Here is a 20,412-nt window from a genome sequence, read left to right as displayed (position 1 = left end):
CCTGACCACCGGCAGCTTGGGCCTTGCTACGCTGCCGGCGGCACCCTAGGTTAGGTTTTTTATTATATATTTATGTGTATTTTTTATCGTTTTGTAAATATTTTTATATTTTACTTTTATTTTCATATTATAAAACCCTAACCTAAGACCTAAGATAAAGAAACATTAAACTAAATAATAAATAATCAGTCAGTCAACATAAAGAGGTACCATAGGGTAGAAAGGGGTAATGGGGATCACTTAAGCAAGAATTAAAATAAAAAAATAAAATGAAACGAAATCTTTATTGCAACCGCCTCATAACAAAATCTACTTAATTGACTATTATTTGAGATCAATAATCGTCACATTACTAATCATCTTTGGCAAATATGAAAGTTACAAAAATTAACTGTTTTGACTCCCATTGCACAGAGGTATGGGCTATTGTGGTCACCTTGCGGGTAATGAGGATCATACAAAAATCCATCTTCTTCTATAAGTTTCACTGCTTTTTCCAATGTGTCAGAAGACCAGGAAGCTTTTGTGGTAGTTCTGACTCGTACTTTCGGCATCTGAAACCAAAATAACAAATTATATTATACCTTTTACATTGCGGGCAATGGGGGTCACCTGATCCTCATTACCCACAAGTATTTGATGAAGAAAAAAAAATGAACACATGATACGTGTTAACAGCACGCGAGATTTAACTATGAAATCGGTACACTTAATGCACAAGTAAAGACATAAAAAAGTCACATATAAGTACATCAATAATTATAGTACTTACCGTCTATTTTGCGTACGTAAAAATTTACATCGGCGAGCCGCAAAAACAAAACACACCTCTTAATCCCGATGCCGTCGCCATACTGGCGCGGCGCTGTCGCAGCGCTAGCGCGGGGCCAGAGGGGGGCGGGAACGCCCGTAAACGTATTTCTAGTGTTTGTAGTTTTGGAGATGTGTGGGTGACCACCATTACCCGCTGACTCCCATTACCCGGTCTTCCCCTACTGTTGATACTGTCGAGATTTGTTCGCTATCACAATGCAGCCACGCAATTAAGAACACTGCGCGATTCGGGAAATGAATTAGAGATTCACTATTTATGAAATAGTAAAGATACTTACGTGACGTTCCACGGCAAAAGGTTATGGCGGCTGGCGCTTATGCAATTATTAACGCCGCTACAATATTCAGCCGGGGCAATGGTACCGAATCGCGCCAACAGGCACAGTTGCGGAGGCTGCATGGATCGGTACGGTACATACACCCACCGGCTGATACTAATCCTGAGATCGTCTATATTGTTGATATAATGCAATTGTTAGTTTGATAACAGGGTATAGTTCACAATATCAGATTAAGGTTGATTCAATTAACTGAGTAATAATTTAATACGTCGTTCAGGACGTTTATGCTATGTAATTAACTTACCATAAAATTAGATTCGTCTTAACTAGATAATTACTGTTGGCCCAATATATGCTTAGTCCTATATTTATCATAATATAAGTGTAAATATGTAGTTCCTCATCTCGCTGCTAGAATGTTATGTGTGTAATCTTGTCAGCACTGTAATGATTATTATTATCGTCTGTCTACCAATGTTAGTTTAGTATTTATTATCCTGTTAATCCTGTTATAGCTCAATCCGATGACAATGCCACTTAAATATCCTAGGTTTACAAATCATAGTGGGAATTGTCTCAGGATGTAGGTTGCACCTACTAATGTATAAACCTATGTCCTCTTTTGTATTATATATCTGCCTATGTCTGTTTTTTCCCCAATAAAGAAAATAAAATAAAATTTTATTTTATTTTACGTTTAAATGACATTGAGGTAAATTTAAAACTACGTAAGATTGTATAATACATGTAATTGAAGCTGTTTCTATTCGCATCTAATCTTACCAAAAAATCTATAAATTGAAGAAAACCGTCACTATTTTAACGGTTACTTCATAAAGAATGTTACCCATCTCTACAAAACAATTCAACAAAGCTAACTTCTTCGGACACATAGCAGTGACTGGTATAAAGACAATAAACATTGGACAGGCCAACCGTGAACGGCGCACATAAAAATAAAGAAGTAGCACGAGTGGGTGGCACACGGATATCCACTCTATTGAAGTTAAAAGCAAAACAACCGGCCATAACTCAAAATATTAGTCACTGTGGTCGGCGGAAAAAAAATCCGTGATAGTAACAGGCGGTCAGGGGACTTCACATTCACACCAACCTTTGAATTTTATCGTATGGTAGGTAAATGTGTTACACAACTTTAAGCTTAATGCACTCTTAAATTTAAACTAATCACATAACTCTGAATAAAATGCATTTTCAACTAAACCGTTGTTGGATTAACCCTGCTTGAGACTATAGTCTTCGTCTCAAGCTTCGACTATTGAGAAGATTCCTAACATTCATACCTACATTTATTCCTTATATATTGTTTATACTACGTCGGTGGCAAACAAGCATACGGCCCGCTTGATGGTAAGCAACCTCCGTAGCCTATGTACGCATGCAACTCCAGAGGAGTTACTTTACATGCGCGCGTTCCCTAACCCAACACTCCGCAAGTCCGCACCCTCGTTGAGCTTATATTATGTTAGTAATCGTTTTTTTATTATATTATATTGTAATAGTATTAACACTTTCGCTACAGCAGTTAGTGTAACTCGTAATTACATGGGGTCTTTCGTTACCGCAGTAAAGGTATTAAGCATGATTGATTATACATATTTTACAATCATTGCAAGCGATTCGTAGTTCGTACATTCACTCGTGCAAAACATGTTTTGTGTTGTTTTGTGTTCTAAATAAATATTCTATCAACTGAAAAAGTGCTTTACTAAAAACGTTAGGCACAATACCATTTGTGTTTGCCCGGCGTTCCGTATGATATTTTTAACGCAAGTAACAGCCATTTCAAATTTCGATCAAACCACCGGCAGCTCACAAAATACGACACGAGGAATAAATAGCTGCGAAAAACGAAGTAAAAACGGGAGCGTATGGAGTTTTCAATAAAAACATTGGCGAGAGCTGTAGCTGCAGTTCTTTTGCTGCGGATAATAGGTACGGACGTGGTCGACTGTATCCAATGTATAGTTATAAATCGCTAAGAATAAAAAGTATATTTGGAACACAACGGTTACACTTACTTGTATTTTTTTAAGTCGCTATTGGCGAGGTTTCGGGCCCGTCGGGGGTCCTTCCTCAGGCTCGAGTGCTTGCGGCGGCTTACAAAATCACAAATATGTCTCACGAAAGTTTAAATTTCGAATACAAAGTATATTGTAAAAAATTGACATTTAGAAAACATAGACCGTCATTTATTGCCAACCCACTGTTTTATAGTGTCATTAGTGTCTTATAACATCAATTAACTTGTAACTATTTTTAAATTGGTAATTTCCAAATCAATAATAATCGAATATGGTGAATTAATTACAATTTAATAAGAACTTTAAGGCGCAACTGCCGCTAATATCCATTACGCTGTATAGCATTTCCCAACATAAGAAACTAATAAACATAAACATTATTGTAATATGGAAGCGGAGCTGACATTTATAAAAGAAGGACAGATTCTTTCGTTACTTATGATGTAATATTCACTTTCTCATGCAAGTCATGCATGAGATTGAGTCAATATAAATATATTATGAGTAGATATTATGTTATGAAAAACTTACCAATTATAAAAGGATTTTTTTTTTCATTTCCATTATTAGACCCTTGTAAATTCTTTATGAACTAAATAGGTATTGTGCTTAAATATTTAACGCAGTCACAATATTTGCCACATTATTATTTTTTATAGTCTATATTGTGTCCCACTGCTGGGCTCATTTTGTGGCGACTGGCGGGAGCATGCACAAAGCCATGACGAGTGGCGAAAGACAGGGGAGGCCTTTGCCCAGCAGTGGGACATTACATTTTATTAAACTATAGTGTAATTTATTATGTTTTATATGTAAGTATCGATCAAGAAATATATTTATTCAATTACTGTAGTTTTTAAAATGAAATGTTTTAACTTTTAAGTTATGATTAAGTTATTTTAACTCGCTTATAGTTTTTAAATATTTGTAAGCAACTCAAATAAGCTGGTTTTGTTTTACCCAAACATGATTCAAGATAATTATTAATTTACAGTAGAAACAACAAGAGGCTGTTGAATTACAAAGGACGGAAATATTAAAGGCGACGGCAAGACCCACGTTTATTAAAACAGGATGAGACTGAAGCTTAGAATGACGGCGTTAAAACGCTGAGAGTACCTGTACACTAGAGATGCCCCCAATAGTGAATTTGGCCAAATACCGAATACCGAATATTCGGCCCCTCTCTCGGCCGAATACCGAATATTCGGCGACCGAATATTCGGCATGACATGGGAACATTTTGAGTCACAATTATTATGAAACTGTTCGCCAACAAAGCTCAACGTTTGCTATGATATATTTTAACACAGAATTAATGAATGTAGCTAGAGTCACTCAAATCAAACCCATGATAATAATAAAATATTTTGTAATCAACGAATGCTCAAAAACGTGCCTTAGTTATAAATACTAAGGCACGTTTTTTGGCACGCCAATTTAATTTAATTTAATATTATATTAAATTTACCTTAGTTTTGGTTATTTTTTGTGTAATTTTTCTTTTTAAGTAGTAGGCAACATTCGGCCGAATACCGAATATTCAGCAAAGCGGCCGAATAGGCCGAATACTGAATAGTTGCCGAATATTCGTGGCATCTCTACTATTCACTCAGCCTTTGCCAGTATAGTACCGACGCAACCCATAATAAGACTCATTTTAGAATACCTACTGGGTGCAATGAAAAAATAAATTGCATTGCAACATGTTTCATATTAAAGGAAAAATGGAAAAATTATAATGAATGTTGCCATGAAACCTGCAGCTGGGTGTATGTTCTAGCTAGAGCAACATACAAAAGCGACGTTCATGCTCGTAATTCGCAATTTATCACGAAAATATGTTTTTTTAGTGAAAACTTCTTTAGCGGCGCTGTGCACTTTTTGTGATGGGGAAAAACGTTCAACTCGCGACAGGTCACGTGACCGTAAGATTCGTAAGACGGACACATGACCTTTCAATGAGTTTTCACTTCTGTCGGCACTCCCGGAGTGCAATCCGTTGTTTTTTAACTTCATGTATCTATATATGGTTTTAAATAAAGAGAGTATTGGAGTAGGTAGGTAGCTACCTATTCTCTTTTCTATATGAGTATCTTCATTACATTCATACAAGGTACATTTTAAAAATTAATCTGTTAATATCATATTTTCTAACTATCAAATACCAATAATAAAACGCCGGAGGGCGATGCAGCAGTGATAGCTTAACTGGAAGCAGGTTCAACTTCTTTTAGAGACAGCCCATGACATGACGATCAATTTACAGACGAACTTTCAAACTTTATTCTGCGCTTATCTCGGTTCTTATAAAATGAGTGTGGTGTTATCGTCAACTGGTATACCTATACTACAGGTCCTATAGAGTATTACTACTTACTACCAGGTATGTATGTGTTTATATCACGAATTTCAAACACGAAAGTTGTTGACTGTATTTAACATAAATTATCTCACACCATGTATTAAATAAAGCACAAGAAAAATATTAAAATCTTTACTTTAGACATTTTCTAATTGATTAATTGGAAAGAACTAAAGAGTAGGTAACTTAAGCGTGTCGTCATTTGTTCTGTTCGTCACATTAGCAGTTGGAAAAGTCAAATATCCTATTCTCAGGGTCCCTTTCCGTGCCCGACTGGTAGAGTATAACGCCTTTAACGCTATCATAGAAGTTTTTGGTTTCGTTTTACCTAAACAATCTAAATTAGGTGTTTATCAATAATCATGAGATGAATATTTACATGATCACATACATCAAACGACAAATATATTGCTGCATCACGCCAAAACACGTCGCGCAAGTCCCACTGAACCCTTGACGGGATCGTAGCCGTATTCGAATTTTAAAAACATGCTCTTAACGTGATACTATTCTAAATCCATCTCCGTCGCGTTTTATATTGGTGCGAGCACGGTCCACTGATATACATATTGGATCAAGATGATGTTTTTCAAACTTTAATGCACCGGCGTGACTCCACAGAATCCACTTGATTTCTGGTACTTCTGATTATCATAATCATTTACATAGCGCGCTATATGCTGATAATAGGACCTAATTATTGTCCTTTGTGTTTCCGAACAGGATTTTTTTAGGGTACGGTACTACTCTATAGATACTCTACGGTATTAGATCCTTTCTAAATATATTAATAAGCTTATTGTACTAAATACTCACTCGATGATTGGAGTGAGTTGGATGAGGTAGAAAGTTGTGTGAAGACTTACCTGAAAAAAATGTAGAAAAATAATGTTATTACATCATCACATTACCTAATGTATATTGTTATCTTTACATCTCACTAAATAAACTATTAAAATGGATAGGATTATAATTTTTATCGTACAGATCCTGTACATATATTTTTTCAGCTTAGATTAGTCTAATATATATTTATTAAGTAGCTCAAGAATCATTGTGTTCTGTCTGTATTACGGAACCCGCTCTTACCAGTTCCTTTTTACAAAACCATTTAAATCAAGTCACGTTCGCTCCGGTGAGCAACTTATTTGTACTTATTATATTATATTGTATGAATAATGTATAATTAAGTAAATTTGGGCTGTCCATATTTACTTTATTCATATCATAAGTAAACAAAATCGAAAATTGATGCAGCCCCTGTGAGATTCATTATTTGGTGATGCATTTAATGAAAAGTCAACAAAGGTAAGCGTTTGTTAACAGTTTATTTATTTGTGTTAAAGGTTAAACCTGGGCCTTGGGGTCCAAATAAGTAAATTAAAAGAATTAAAATAGAAAATGTACGTAGGAAACGAAAGATATATTTTCCAAGAAGACAGTTGACAATATTGACATAAACTTTTTAATGTTGGGATAAAAACTCCATTCTGCAACATATTCCGCCAACATAAAATAACATAACTAGGTACAAATTAATACCTTATTAAATATTAAACTACATTTCACATTAGCTCCCTTGTATACTTCAATATCTAGAGCGGACTGTAATCTTTTAAGGTTTGTGAAATTGAAATTAATATAACTCTTACTAATAACTTAATAAGTTTACAAGATTGCTATGAAAGTAGTTATGAAACAGTATGTAACAAACATAAGATAAGACACATTTCATATAACTAAATAAACATCTTATACATTAGATGCACCCAGCATCAACACATAGTACATGACTACCTACTTACAGTTATAAATTAAGTATCAGTACAATTCAGTAGGATATTAGCCATAATACTTAACTAAAATATTAAAATATCATATAATAACATTTTGAAACACTACCTATTCATCTAAAGGTAGTATACACACTTTAGTAATAGAAGTTGTATGAACTTTACCATTAGCCTTTTTTACTTCTAAGGCTCTTATCTTTCCATCCTGACCTGGAAAAACCTTGGTAACTCTAGCCATAGGCCAAGTCATAGGCGGAGTATCTATTTCACGCAAGATAACTAGAGCACCTACTTTAATATTAGGCAAGGCGGCCTTCCATTTAGGACGGTTCTGTAAGACATTAAGGTATTGTTTAGACCAATATCGCCAAAAATGCTGCTGCAGAGCAGTACATTTCCTCCAAAACTTCAATCTATTATCAGGTAAGTTTGTGATATCCTGCTCAGGATAGCAAGTTAAGGGCGCACCAGTTAAGAAGTGCCCTGGCGTTAAATAGGAGAGGTCCTCAATGTCTGATGACATTGGCGTTATAGGCCTCGAGTTCAAAATGCTTTCAATTTGAACAAGTGCCGTGTACAACAATTCATATGTTAAAACATGTGAGCCCAACATTCTTTTCAAATGATATTTAACACTTTTTACTGCGGCCTCCCATAGACCACCAAACACCGGAGAGTAACTCGGTATGAAATGGAATGTTGTTCCCAATTTTGCAGTCACATTTTGAACTTGAATTTGATGACATTTATTATTATTCAATTTATATAACTCAGACACCTGAGTACTAGCCGACTTAAAAGTAGCGGCATTATCACAATAGACCTCTGTTGGAACATTACGTCTAGCAATAAATCGTTTGAAGCTAGCCAAGAATGTATCAGTGGTGAGATCTGACACTAACTCTAAATGTATGGCTTTGGTGACAAAGCACACATACACAGCAATATAACCTTTAGTAGTGACAACACTTCTCACTCTTGACTGCTTTATCAGGATTGGTCCCGCAAAGTCTATACCAACCTTAGCAAACACTCGATCTATGCTGACTCTACCAGCGGGCAATGAACCCATCAGCTGTTTTGCTGTTTCACCTTTCAGTCTAAAACATGTGAGACATTTATTCACAAACTTTTTTACCAATCTCAAACCGTTAACTATATAATAGCGTTGACTTAAATTGCTAAGTACTTCTTTCTGACTGGCGTGTAAAAGCTTTAAATGTTCATTTTCAATAATAAGGTAAGTGACCTTAGATTCTTTTGGTAAGATTATCTGATGTTTATGGCTATAAGGTAAGGAGGAGTGTTGCAAACGTCCACCTACTCTGAGAATACCGTTAGCATCAATGAAGGGGTTGACAGATAGTAAATACGACGAAACTTGTCTACCTGCCCGCAAAGAGGCCAGCTCTTTATCAAAGAACCTTTCCTGCTCATTCTTTATAAACATATGCAATGCCTGAGTTGCCTCGCTAAAAGTAATAAAATTAAGCTTTATCTTTTGTGAACCCGGCCTTACATTTTTACAGAATCTTTGTATGTAGGCAAGCACGTTAACTGCCTTATTAATGTTAGAAAACTTATCTAACAAATCATTTGCAAGAGAAACCGATTGATATGATGCCATACACACCGGCTTGGAACCATTAGCATGCTTGATCTCCGGTAAGTTGTCAGGTACATTATTACTATCATCGGTGAATTTATACTCTGGATCAGACATGCTAGTCGGTCCGCACCACCACAGTTGGTTACTTTGTAGTTCACTAGGTTTTACACCTCGACTCAAACAATCAGAAGGATTGAGGTCTGTTTTTATATACAACCATTGAAAACCCTTTGTATATTCGTTGATTAATTTGACTCTATTAGCAACATAAGCATTTAGATTTGTTGGATTCGTTTTTTGCCATGCCAAAACAACCTGAGAATCACTGAAAAGATGCACACTTTCAATAGATATCTTTTTACTTAAAGTATTGTATGCTCTAAAGCATAATTTTGCCATTAAAAGAGATGCATTTAATTCTAATCGTGGCACAGTCAACTTCTTGTCTTTAGATGCAATGCGACTCTTAGAACAAAGAAGCGACATCGATACTTTGCCATGCTTGTCAGTGACTCTTAAATAAATGGCTGCTCCATATGCAGAAATTGAGGCATCACCAAATGCTACTAATTGAGCAGACTGAATGTTATCAACAGTAACATTTCGTTTTATTTTAATTTCTTTCATTGTCTGCAAATCATTGTAAAATTCAAGCCATTCTTTTAGTAAAATAGGCGAGGGCACTGAGTCCCAGTCGGTACAAGCCTGAGCCAATTTTTGCATAATGATTTTAGCTTGGACAAAAACGGGTCCCGCTAGACCTAAAGGGTCATAGAATTGGCTTATGTAACTTAAAATTTGTCTTTTTGTTTTAGGGACATTTTTTGACACTGGACATGAAAGTTTAAAAGAATCAGAGTCAATATCTAACTTTAAACCTAAAGTTTTGATGTCCTTATTCAGTTCCAGTTCTCCAACAACCTGCTGCTCTGCTGGAATATTTGTCAAAATTGAAGAGTCATTAGCTGCCCATTTATGCAGTTTAAAACTACCTTTAGCAAGTAATTCTATCAATTGAGTTTGAGTGTCAACAATCTTTGCCAAACTATCCTCTGTATGAATGATGTCATCTACATAGGTAGAGTTTAGTATTGCAGAACTAGCTAGAGGATATTGCCTCTCGAATTTCGTAGCCAGCTCGTTCAAGCATCTTGTTGAAAGATAACTTGATGACTTCATTCCATAGCAAACTGTGTTTAGCTGAATACATTTTAGTGACTCATTAGGAGTGTCTCGCCAGAGAATATTTTGCAAAGATCGCTGATCTTTCTGTACTAAAATATTTCGGAACATACGCCTGATATCACAAGCAATGAAATATTTGTGCACTCTAAATGACAACAGTATGTCGAACAGTTCCTGTTGAACAGTTGGTCCATTCATTAAAATATTATTCAATGAAATCTTATTACTCGTTAACATAGATCCATCAAAGACTACCCGGAGCTTGGTACTTACTGCATCCGGCCTTAAAACAGCTGAATGTCCCATAAAGTACATAGGATCTTTAGTAAGATCATATGAGGAAATGTCAACATATGATCCATGACCTAAGTCGAGATATTCATGTATGAAATCCTTATAACCTTCATACAAATTCTGATCCTTCTGAAATCTCTTCTCGAGATTATAAAATCTCTTGAGCGCTAACCCAAATGAATCCCCCAATGTATTGTTCACATCATAGATAGGTATTTTTAATGGCAATGAAACTGTAAATTGATTGCCTTCAAGTTTGACAGTTTCAGTGAACAATTTTTCGCACTGTTGTTGTTCAGATGTATGTTCCGCATATATTTCAGGTACTTTTTCTGTTTGCCAAAAATTAGACATAGTATCGCGTACATCAGTTTGACATTCTTGACAGAAAAGAGAAACAGCAGGTTGTTTAAGAATAGAAGATGGAACATCACCGCCTACTATGTAACCAAACTGTGTGTGAACCAAGCTGGGTGCGGCATCAGGATCGCGCAGCTCCTCAGGCTGCGACAACAGGCACTGAAAAAAGATATTTGCAGCCAATAAAATATCTATCTCACTTGAGATATGGAAGGAGTCATCGGCTAATGTTATATTTTCAGGGATCTCAATTTTTGAAATATCTATTTCTGTTTGTGGCAACATTTCGTTACTAAATTTATCTACCACTAACAGATTTACTTGTGTTTTATATGGATAAACACATGAGCAAATATCCAGTCGCAAACTATGTTTGACCGATTTATCTTCTAGAGTTACACCAGTTACTGTAGTAGAACATGGCAAGAGTGGGTAACCTAGTTGCTTTGCAAGCTTCGCTGTAATAAAGGAATTCTGAGATGCACAGTCAAGCATTGCTTTAACTATGATCTCCTTGCCACATTTAGAAACTACCTTAACTTTAACCGTTGGCAACAACACCAGTGTCTGATTATTAATGTTAGTCAATGACACCGATGAGGATTTCTCTTCATTCACATGAAGTAGCGAGTTGTGGGATTCTTTGCACTCCTTACATTTAAAATGAAACTTGCACTTTCCTGGGTGAATGTTAAGACAAATCTTGCAAAGCTTTGTTTCCTTAACAAAATCTAGTCGTTCCGATATGGAAGCTAGAGCAAATTTAGGGCATGCATATAATTTGTGTTCCTTACCACAGTACAGACAGCCTTGGGATGCTTTGGTAGTGACAAATGATGATGATGCCATCTTCACTGGAGCTACCTTGCCAGCAGCACAGCTTGCTGTATCACCCCGTCCCTCACTGTTCTCTAGGGCAAGGGCCCGACCTTCTACAAATTTTAAAAAATCATTAAAGGTTGGCTGTTTTGAGGAATCCCTATGCAAATGATACTCTCGGTTAGTAACTGGGTCTAGTTTTTTATTTAATAGGCAAATGAGAACGCTGTCCCATTTTTCAATGGCCTCATCAAGGTTTTTTAATGCAGCTAAATGCTGTTTTGTTATTGAAATCAATGAGCGTAAAGCACTAGGACTTGACTTAGTTAGCATTGGCAACTCAAACAAAGCATTTATGTGCTCATTGATGATTTTATATTTATTATCGTACCTATCAGCTAAAATTTTGAGAGCTTCGGAATAACTTTGACCGATGACAGGTAAGTTTTTGACTAAATCAAATGCCTCAGCTTTTAGGAAGCTTCTCAGGTAAAAAAACTTTTGTATATTGTCGAACCCTTCATTGTTATGCACAAGGGCAATAAACATTTCTATGAAAGGTCTGTATTCTGTATACTTGCCATTGAATGATGGTATTTGTATGTTCGGTAACTTTATTTTCGACGACACTTTAGGCGTCACTGCCGGCAAAACGGCAGGGGTGGGTACAGGTGCCGATAAATCCGCAATTCGCTGCCGCATTGCTGCGACGCATTCATAAAAAGTCGTTTCGACAGCAATGGGATCCTCCTCATCACCTATTTTCTCGCACAGATCTTCATAATCGTGGAATGCCGTCTGGGCCCTCTCTACCATCAGTTTTAGCATTTCTATATCGTTTATATACCATTCTTCCATTTTGTTTTTCAATCTTGTTAGAGTACCTTTTTTCGTGCCTCTGCGCGCAACTAATTGACGTCGTTCTTCTTCTGTCTTTTCCATGTTAAATTGCGCACAATGCTTTGCATGTGAAAAACACAAAAACGACTTCGTAGACGCACATAAAAACCGGCAAAAACCAATTAACTTTACAAGCTTTTAAACTTATATTACAAGATAGAAATACTTTTCCACCACAAACACTAAAATATCTGGAAAAGAACAAACGTCAAACAGATTTGAAACTAAACGTTACTTGTTTATTCCGTTCCACGCGCGCAGATCGCTGCGCAGTGGGTGGTGCAGGTGCGTTTATAGAACGCTTGCTCGCGGCTCGTTGAACGCTGCGATGGCTCCGCACAATGGCGGCACCTTCAAATCGGCAACTCCAGACGAGTCGAATGAAAATTTTTTCGTGCTTCTTAGAATCCGCTTCTACGCATTTAATTTTATTTACTTACGGTTCCCGACTCAATAGGACCATGTTAAAGGTTAAACCTGGGCCTTGGGGTCCAAATAAGTAAATTAATAGAATTAAAATAGAAAATGTACGTAGGAAACGAAAGATATATTTTCCAAGAAGACAGTTGACAATATTGACATAAACTTTTTAATGTTGGGATAAAAACTCCATTCTGCAACAATTTGTTCGTAAGCAATTATTAAGTAAGTATCTAGTAAATACGAGTATAACAGGGGGTCTTCATTATACTTGTGTAGGTATATGTATGTATAAAGGATACAAGAGCTCTGGTAGCTTAGCGGTAAAGTGCGTGCAACTTCCTATCAGGAGGTTGCGAGTTCAAATCCCGGCTCGTTACTTTTATGCGGAGTCAGAGTGACATTGATAACAGTCGGAAAGAAGATAAATATTTAACCCTTTACCTACGGGTGTCAACCAGAGTTGCCAGTAAGGCAACACCGCTGCAGTACGGGTGTCAACTATAGTTGATCGAAGTAATGGTCGTGTTCAACATTTTTTTTAAACAAAACGAGACCTTGTGGCTTGGTAATAGCGGTCACATTATGTACTGTGATTAGTATAGATACAAAGAAAAAAATATCATAATATTTCGGTAGATGGCTCTGACATAAACATAATTTTAAAATTACCGCTTTTTTGCTGGCAACTGGAGTTGACACCCGTACTACAGAGGTGCTAATAATTGAATTCAATATGGCGGACAATAGTGTTGGTTTATAATTTTATCAACTTGTTGTCGATATGAGAGTATGGCGTGGGAGTGTTTGGAGTGTTATTTTTAGTGTTTTTTACCATTTTTGGTTCAAATATTGGAATTTAACATGTTATGAAATCATTATTAGGTACTATTGTACCTTATAATAATTTCACCACAATCCTAACTTGTTAAATTTCAGTTTTACATGTACTAGGTTATCGATATATCGACAAATGTGTTGATAGACGCACATCACTATTTTCCATTAGTGGCAAATTGTTTTTGTGCAACGTTTTCTGTGATTGATTTTTATGCATTAATTTCATAATTATCGTTATTTAAGTGTTTATTTGTGTTAAGTATATCATAAACTAATGTTCTTAAACGTAAACTTGTGAGATCCGCGAGTAGTAACTTAAAAATCTTCAATTTCTTAGTGACTGGTATATTGCTTGATAGCAGGAAAAGTAGTGAATATTATTACTCCAAGTGATTATTAATTGATTAAGCACATTATACTTATTGTGTGTGTGAAGTTTCAAGTGTGTAGCTGTAATACTTCAAAAGTTACAAGTAAGTGAAATAATGCCTAACCGCTGACTCTCGCCAAAACATGCCCGTATTGGGCGGTGACGGAGCGATTGAATAGCCCGTAGGTAAAGGGTTAATACAATATATTTTTATAAAATTACACATGACTAGTTTACATAGAAAATTATTGTCGAGTGACAATCAAAACCAACACTGGCCTTGACATATTAAAATTCAAAATAAATTCTAAAGATGGCCACCGTTAACACTTTTCATCCCCCTGCCTCCCCCATAACTTGGCATCATCATGGCTTCATGCCATACCAAGCTGAGTGAACACCTAGACCTCATGATTGACACAGCCCACGGGCTTAGTGAATGCATCTGCTAACATTTCATACGTAGGGATGTATACAATTTCAACGCTAAACGTTAAGCCTCTATCATATCTCTAACGTAATGAAATCTTATTTCTACATGCTTGCTCCGCTCTGTCTGTTAAGAGTGTGATTGGTAGCGAGCTGTATACCTATTTAATAATAGTTTATTTAAGTTCGTGTATATGTAGGTAGTAATTTTTACGCTGACACAATTAAACATCTAAACCCATTTAAATAAAGTGGAGTACTGTAACGTACCTAATATAAGTATGTAGATATTGTAGAGTATTTTAACATTTAAGTGGCTTTTTAGGATTCGTTTAAAAATAAAATATTCCTAAAGTTGTATCGCCTTAGGAGAATATTTCAGTAGGAAGCAACATTTTTGTCTCAAAGGAATATATTAGACCTCTTGCTCTCACATAAATCCGACAGAGCCAGAATACGCCACATAAACTTGATTTATATTTTGTGACTTTAGGTAACCCGGAGCATAACCAGGTTTGGGGCAAGACGTCATTTGACTATAGTCAACCTACACCTATCAAATTATAGAAATATGCCACCGTTCGTTTTGGCAATCATAAGACCAAGAAACTATTTTAGGTACCTATACCTAACTCTAAAAAATATCATCGTATTATAGTGATAGATTAAGATGTGGGTATATATTTACGAAATTCTTCACAATATTGTCAGCCAAGACCAATCTTTTATTTTAGGAACTGTTAGAAACTTTTATTACTGATTGAGGTTTGAAATTAAACGTAAATATACAAGAGTCCGATGAAGCACAATATCGAGGCACGGTCAATGGCATACTGTCCCAGCTACAAGAGAGTACAAGCGAATTGCACGATAATTGAATGACATCATTTAGATGTAATTTTGATGTCAGTGTACGTTCGAATTGGCCTGATTGTGTAAAACACCAGTAAATAATAAATCCGACGTTTATGGCGGCATGTCGCTTACCAAGTCGGTTCAGATTTAGATTCGACTTACTTTCTTCAACCTTCAGCAAGCTGCTTCACGGGGTCGGTTTTGTCACTGCGTAAACTTTTTGGTACCCGGTTATACCCTGGTCTCCTCTACGTTAACTTGACTATTATATTCCATTTAGATTCAAAAACTTTATATACGATTATTTTGCATATATTTCTTTAGATTTTTAGATAAGTAAGTATTTTAATTTATATGTTTAGAACCTTGTTCTGTATGCAGTGTTATAAAGTTTTTAATACGAAAGTTAAGTTAAATGTTAAGCAGGTAGCTTTAATTTAATTATTTGCAAATCTGAAAATAAATATTAGTTAATATTCCTATTTCATTAAATGTACACACGTTTCAAAGATTTATCAAAATTTTGAAGTATGTAGTTATAAATTATGCACAAACAATACGAAACATAAACATAATAAAACTCGCTCCCTATAATGGAGTTTGCTAATTAGAAATGCCTACTTTCCTCACATGAGCCGGCGCATGGATGTTGAGAGAAACTCATATAAATAAACATTAATGACTTGAACATTTCCGTACAAACCTTTTGTAAATAAGACGTACGAAGCGAATAATTTTGTGAGAAAATACAATAATCAGATGTTAAAAATTTGTATATCTTGTATAAATATCTGCCAAGCATGAAAATGAATGGATTATGTAACCAGTTTTATACCAAATTCAAATTAACATTCTGCTGTGTTACGCGTAGAAACATTAATTACTTATCTTAATTTTGGTAATTTGGAATGAACCGCCTTTGATGTTTAAAGACAAGAAAACATTCCTTTTAGTACACGAGTTTAGCATTTCAACTTTTAAATGGCAAACACTTAATAAATTACAATACAAGTATTACATTACTACATTATTACATAAGTATAAGTATTACAATACAAATATGCTTTCAAGTAATTCTCATATTTTGTCTCTTACAAGATAAAAAAAGCATGTTCAATGGCCAATTATAAAAAAATCATTTTTAAACATAATTCAAGTAGTAAAAAATTAGGTAGTAGATACCAGTAGATAGGTACTAGAATAAAACTTTCGTAATGTGACATTTCCGAAACTTCCACGTAAAACTTTTTATCATTCCATTCCATAGCGCTTCAGTGGGAATTATGCTCGTACAGTCAACAACAGAGCTATGAATACAGGCAAAGTGCCAAAAATATGTATACACGACCTTAATGTACAGGCAATAAAGTACTGTATACATATTTTTGACACTTTGCCTGTATTCATAGCTCTGTTGTTGACTGTACATACCGGAATTTCCTGTTGGATTTCTGAGCATAGTGAATTGGTTCACTAAATGGATACGGGATGGGGCCTACGCCATTGCCGATGATTAACTGCCTTCATACATATGCCTCCTTGTCGCAATGGGAAATAAAAAGTAGCATAAGAACCATAAACCTTTCAATTCCATCCAAAATTATGCTCGCTTTGCATTTTAGTACGTTGTAGTACAAGATACAAGAACTACAACGGCCCACTAGGATAGGAAATTTATGTTAATACTAAACACTCTCATAGTAGTCGAGCCGGAATTTCTGCAGATAGAACTACAATATTGCCGTGTACTTTCTCGGACATTAGAATATAAGTTGGTCTTTAATAAAGACGCAGATATTTTGAATTTCTGAAGGCAGCAAAAGTTGGCGCATCCTAAGGAGAGAAGGATAAAGGCGCTTCGTTAGGGACTTCGCGTAAAAAAACTTAAGCAAAATTGTGTACTCTGGCTGCCTACGTAATATCCCCAAGGCAGTATTATTGCTAGCTATTTTGTAGTGTCTGTGTGTCCCGTCTTCCCCTTAGAATGCACAAGTTTGCTGAAGTTTACTACAAGGTACTAATTAATTTCACTAGAGCTAAAACAATTACATTATATACAAAAAAAATACATAAAATGTACACATTTAATAACTGATTTAATAGTGTCAAATTCCGTGCTAATGAAAATAAAGATAAAATCTTATTAATGTATAGGTAATCTGCCTGAGAGAGCCTTTTATTAAGTGGTTTTAATAATTTATAGGTAAGTATTTACCTAATTGTTACCAAGCATACTTGCTAAATAAGCTTGGAATGCAATTATACGTGCAGAAGTTTATGAATGCATTTAAAACCTACCTAATTAACCTACTTCATACCTCAAGGGAAACATAATGCATGTAGAGATCTGGGAATATATGCGTACCTGAACTTTGAACGTATAGCCAATACTTAACTTTCGGGAAATTTTAGGTATCATTAAAGCTGGGCTGTCCACACCCCACCCATACCACCGATACCATTCAGTCCCGCAAGTAATGAGTAGTTACTTCAATTTTTCTTGCTAAAATTTTAATAGTTTATGTAAAATTCAGGCTAACTTGTTGACACTAACAGAATGCCGTGAAATTAAATATGTATCAATGAATATAGAATGTTGCATAGCTGATATGTATAAGTGGCCTAGTTAATTAAATTTAATCTTGAGCCAATACCCACGCGTGGGATAGAGCGTTGGAAACGATAATTGATATTGCAGTACCGAGAAGATGAGATGAATATTCATAGTACCACAGGTAGCGGCAACTGCTCGTTCCCAGCCATTGAGACGTCTTCAATTCATTATTATGAGCTGCATTCACAAAGGCGATTGTTGCCTTTTAATAAGGATTTATCCTGAATTAACCCCAGAGCGGTACAAGTCAGATTTAATCTTAATTGACTTTCCTAATTTGAATATCATTTGCAAATCATTGGAATGAAACTTTTGTTGGATTTATGTAAAGGGAGGTATTACTTCTGGTAAAACTGTTACTAAAGCAGGAAGATGCTTTCTGTTTATACAATTTTATTACCAACATGGGTGCTTATTTTCATTATAGGGATACCTACATGGGTGACAAGCATCGTAATTTAACACCTTTTTAGTCATTTTATGAATTAATATCTAACAATATGTTTTTATTAGGAATGGTAGCAATGCACGCACGAGAACTTTCCAAAGTTGCGAAACTTTCCACATGAGAAATTCTCGGTAACTTCTGGGAATGTTCTCGAGAACGAGAATTTATTTATTTATCGTAGTTTATACCTTGAATATTCACGACAGTTTAGGTGTAGTCCTTACCCCCAGAAAATTCCGACTTTTGGTCGTCCGGTTCCGGTCAGAAAAATGTATGACGGCCCGGCCAAACGGTCAGACTTAGGTGGGGGGTGCTCGACCAAATGTCATAGAGGGACCCTGGCAGTTTTTGACGCCGCCATTTTTTTTCAATATGGCCGACTTTTTTTTTAAACTTTTTTAATTTTGTCCTAGCGCGCTGAAATTTTGGTCACGGAATCTCGGGGTCCCCTAGATACTTATAAAAAAAATTTTTTTGGAAAAATGCTACAATTGCGGGAAAATTGGCCACTTTTATTTTGTATGGCAACTTTTAAACGGTGCGTGATAGGTGGGGGGTGCTCGACCAAATATCATAGAGAGCCCCGAGACAAAACAATCTGCATTAAACAAAATCAAAATGGCCGACTTTTTTTTTTAATTTTTCAAGTTGGTCCGAGCGCGCTGAGATTTGGCATGGCGGGAGATAGAGGCCTCTAGATTCTAATGAAAGAAAAAAAAAATTTGGAAAATATTGTTGAAAGTCGAAATGTTCTCTGATATAAAGTGAGAATTTAAGCAACTTATTGGTAAATTTATCACATGAACAAAATAGCTAACTGTAATAGACAATAATATATGCATAATAACATTTAGTTTTAAGTTATGCCTATTTAAACTTTATTTCAAGTATATTCTCTTGTTTAAACAATAATTTCCATGTTGCAGGAATGTTCTGAGAACATTCTCGAGAACGTTTCCGCTTTTTGGGAATGTTCTGCAATTTGTACATTGCTAGGAATGGGTGCACATGTGATTGATTGTTAAATGTTTACGTATATTTGGGCTTGACTATTTTCTGTGTCATCTTTGGCGGTAAATTCTGGTTTGGGATACAGATTGGAGTCCCTGTCTCGGGCAAGTTGATTGATTACGGTTTAAATTCGGGATGTGAAACAGAATGTAACTATACCTATGTTGGAAATAATATGTGATGTATTACATAAGTGTTGCAAATCGAATCGTAAACGTTTTAGCTCAGCGTCCGACCCGGACGCTCGGCCTCGTTTCGTCGAGCTTTAACTTCCTTCGCCCAAATATGCTTTTGGGCTGAAATTCGTTTTAAGAGTACCGTATCTATAATCTCGTCGGCTATAAAAGCATTATTACTTGAACCGAGTGACGTAGGTATGTATTGTGTATAAACTATATACATGTCCGTAAACTCTTTTATATATAATCCTGATATGATAAGCTAATGCAGATAACACAAGGCGAGTCGAAGTACGATATTAAAATGTCATCATCTGACAATATTTTGTAATGAGAGGAGATTTATTTTTCTCTAATATGCTCTGAAATATTCAGCTTATTGCAGCAAAAACAGTACGGGAACAACGAAAAGTTCTTTATTACCGACAACCTCAAATAAAATATAATAAAAATCGTACGAGTATTGTACCTAAAGTTTAAACGGACTGCCGGGATGTTGTACGAAAATTCATAAGGTAGGTACTCGATCGTACTGTACCTATTGTGTTACCCTAGATTCCTCATTTCCCGGCCTTTACTCGTACAATAGTATAGTTATGTATAAGCGATTTTGTAAATGACTGTATGATTACAGTAAAGTTTCGATTATTAGGGGTTTTGATTATTAAGTACCAGCTTTAAACTTAGAAATAACTATCATTGCTCTGTAATTAAAGGTTCCCTCAACTTAACAACCAAGTCGACAAACCAGGCCACAATTA

The 20,412-nt window shown here is 35.7% G+C and overlaps 1 protein-coding gene and 1 long non-coding RNA gene across 2 annotated transcripts; both read right to left on the bottom strand.

Annotated features, from left to right (window-relative positions):
- Nucleotides 1-265: 265 nt before the first annotated feature.
- LOC134680540 (uncharacterized) lies at nt 266-992 on the bottom strand. The gene is made up of 2 exons (XR_010100467.1): nt 773-992; nt 266-554 (listed from the first exon to the last, which is right to left on the bottom strand). It is a non-coding gene; the product is annotated as an uncharacterized LOC134680540 (long non-coding RNA).
- Nucleotides 993-8,102: 7,110 nt separating this feature from the next.
- LOC134680132 (uncharacterized) lies at nt 8,103-12,415 on the bottom strand. The gene is made up of 2 exons (XM_063539181.1): nt 11,561-12,415; nt 8,103-10,925 (listed from the first exon to the last, which is right to left on the bottom strand). Exons 1-2 carry the CDS (start codon nt 12,411-12,413, stop codon nt 10,906-10,908), a joined length of 873 nt encoding a protein of 290 aa, XP_063395251.1. The 5' UTR covers nt 12,414-12,415; the 3' UTR covers nt 8,103-10,905.
- Nucleotides 12,416-20,412: the final 7,997 nt, after the last annotated feature.

The sequence above is a fragment of the Cydia fagiglandana genome, chromosome 3 (assembly GCF_963556715.1).
Source record: "Cydia fagiglandana chromosome 3, ilCydFagi1.1, whole genome shotgun sequence".
Classification (NCBI taxonomy): domain Eukaryota; kingdom Metazoa; phylum Arthropoda; class Insecta; order Lepidoptera; family Tortricidae; genus Cydia; species Cydia fagiglandana.
The sequence above is the reverse complement of the archived record's forward strand: the minus strand, read 5'-3'. Positions and strand labels throughout refer to the sequence as shown.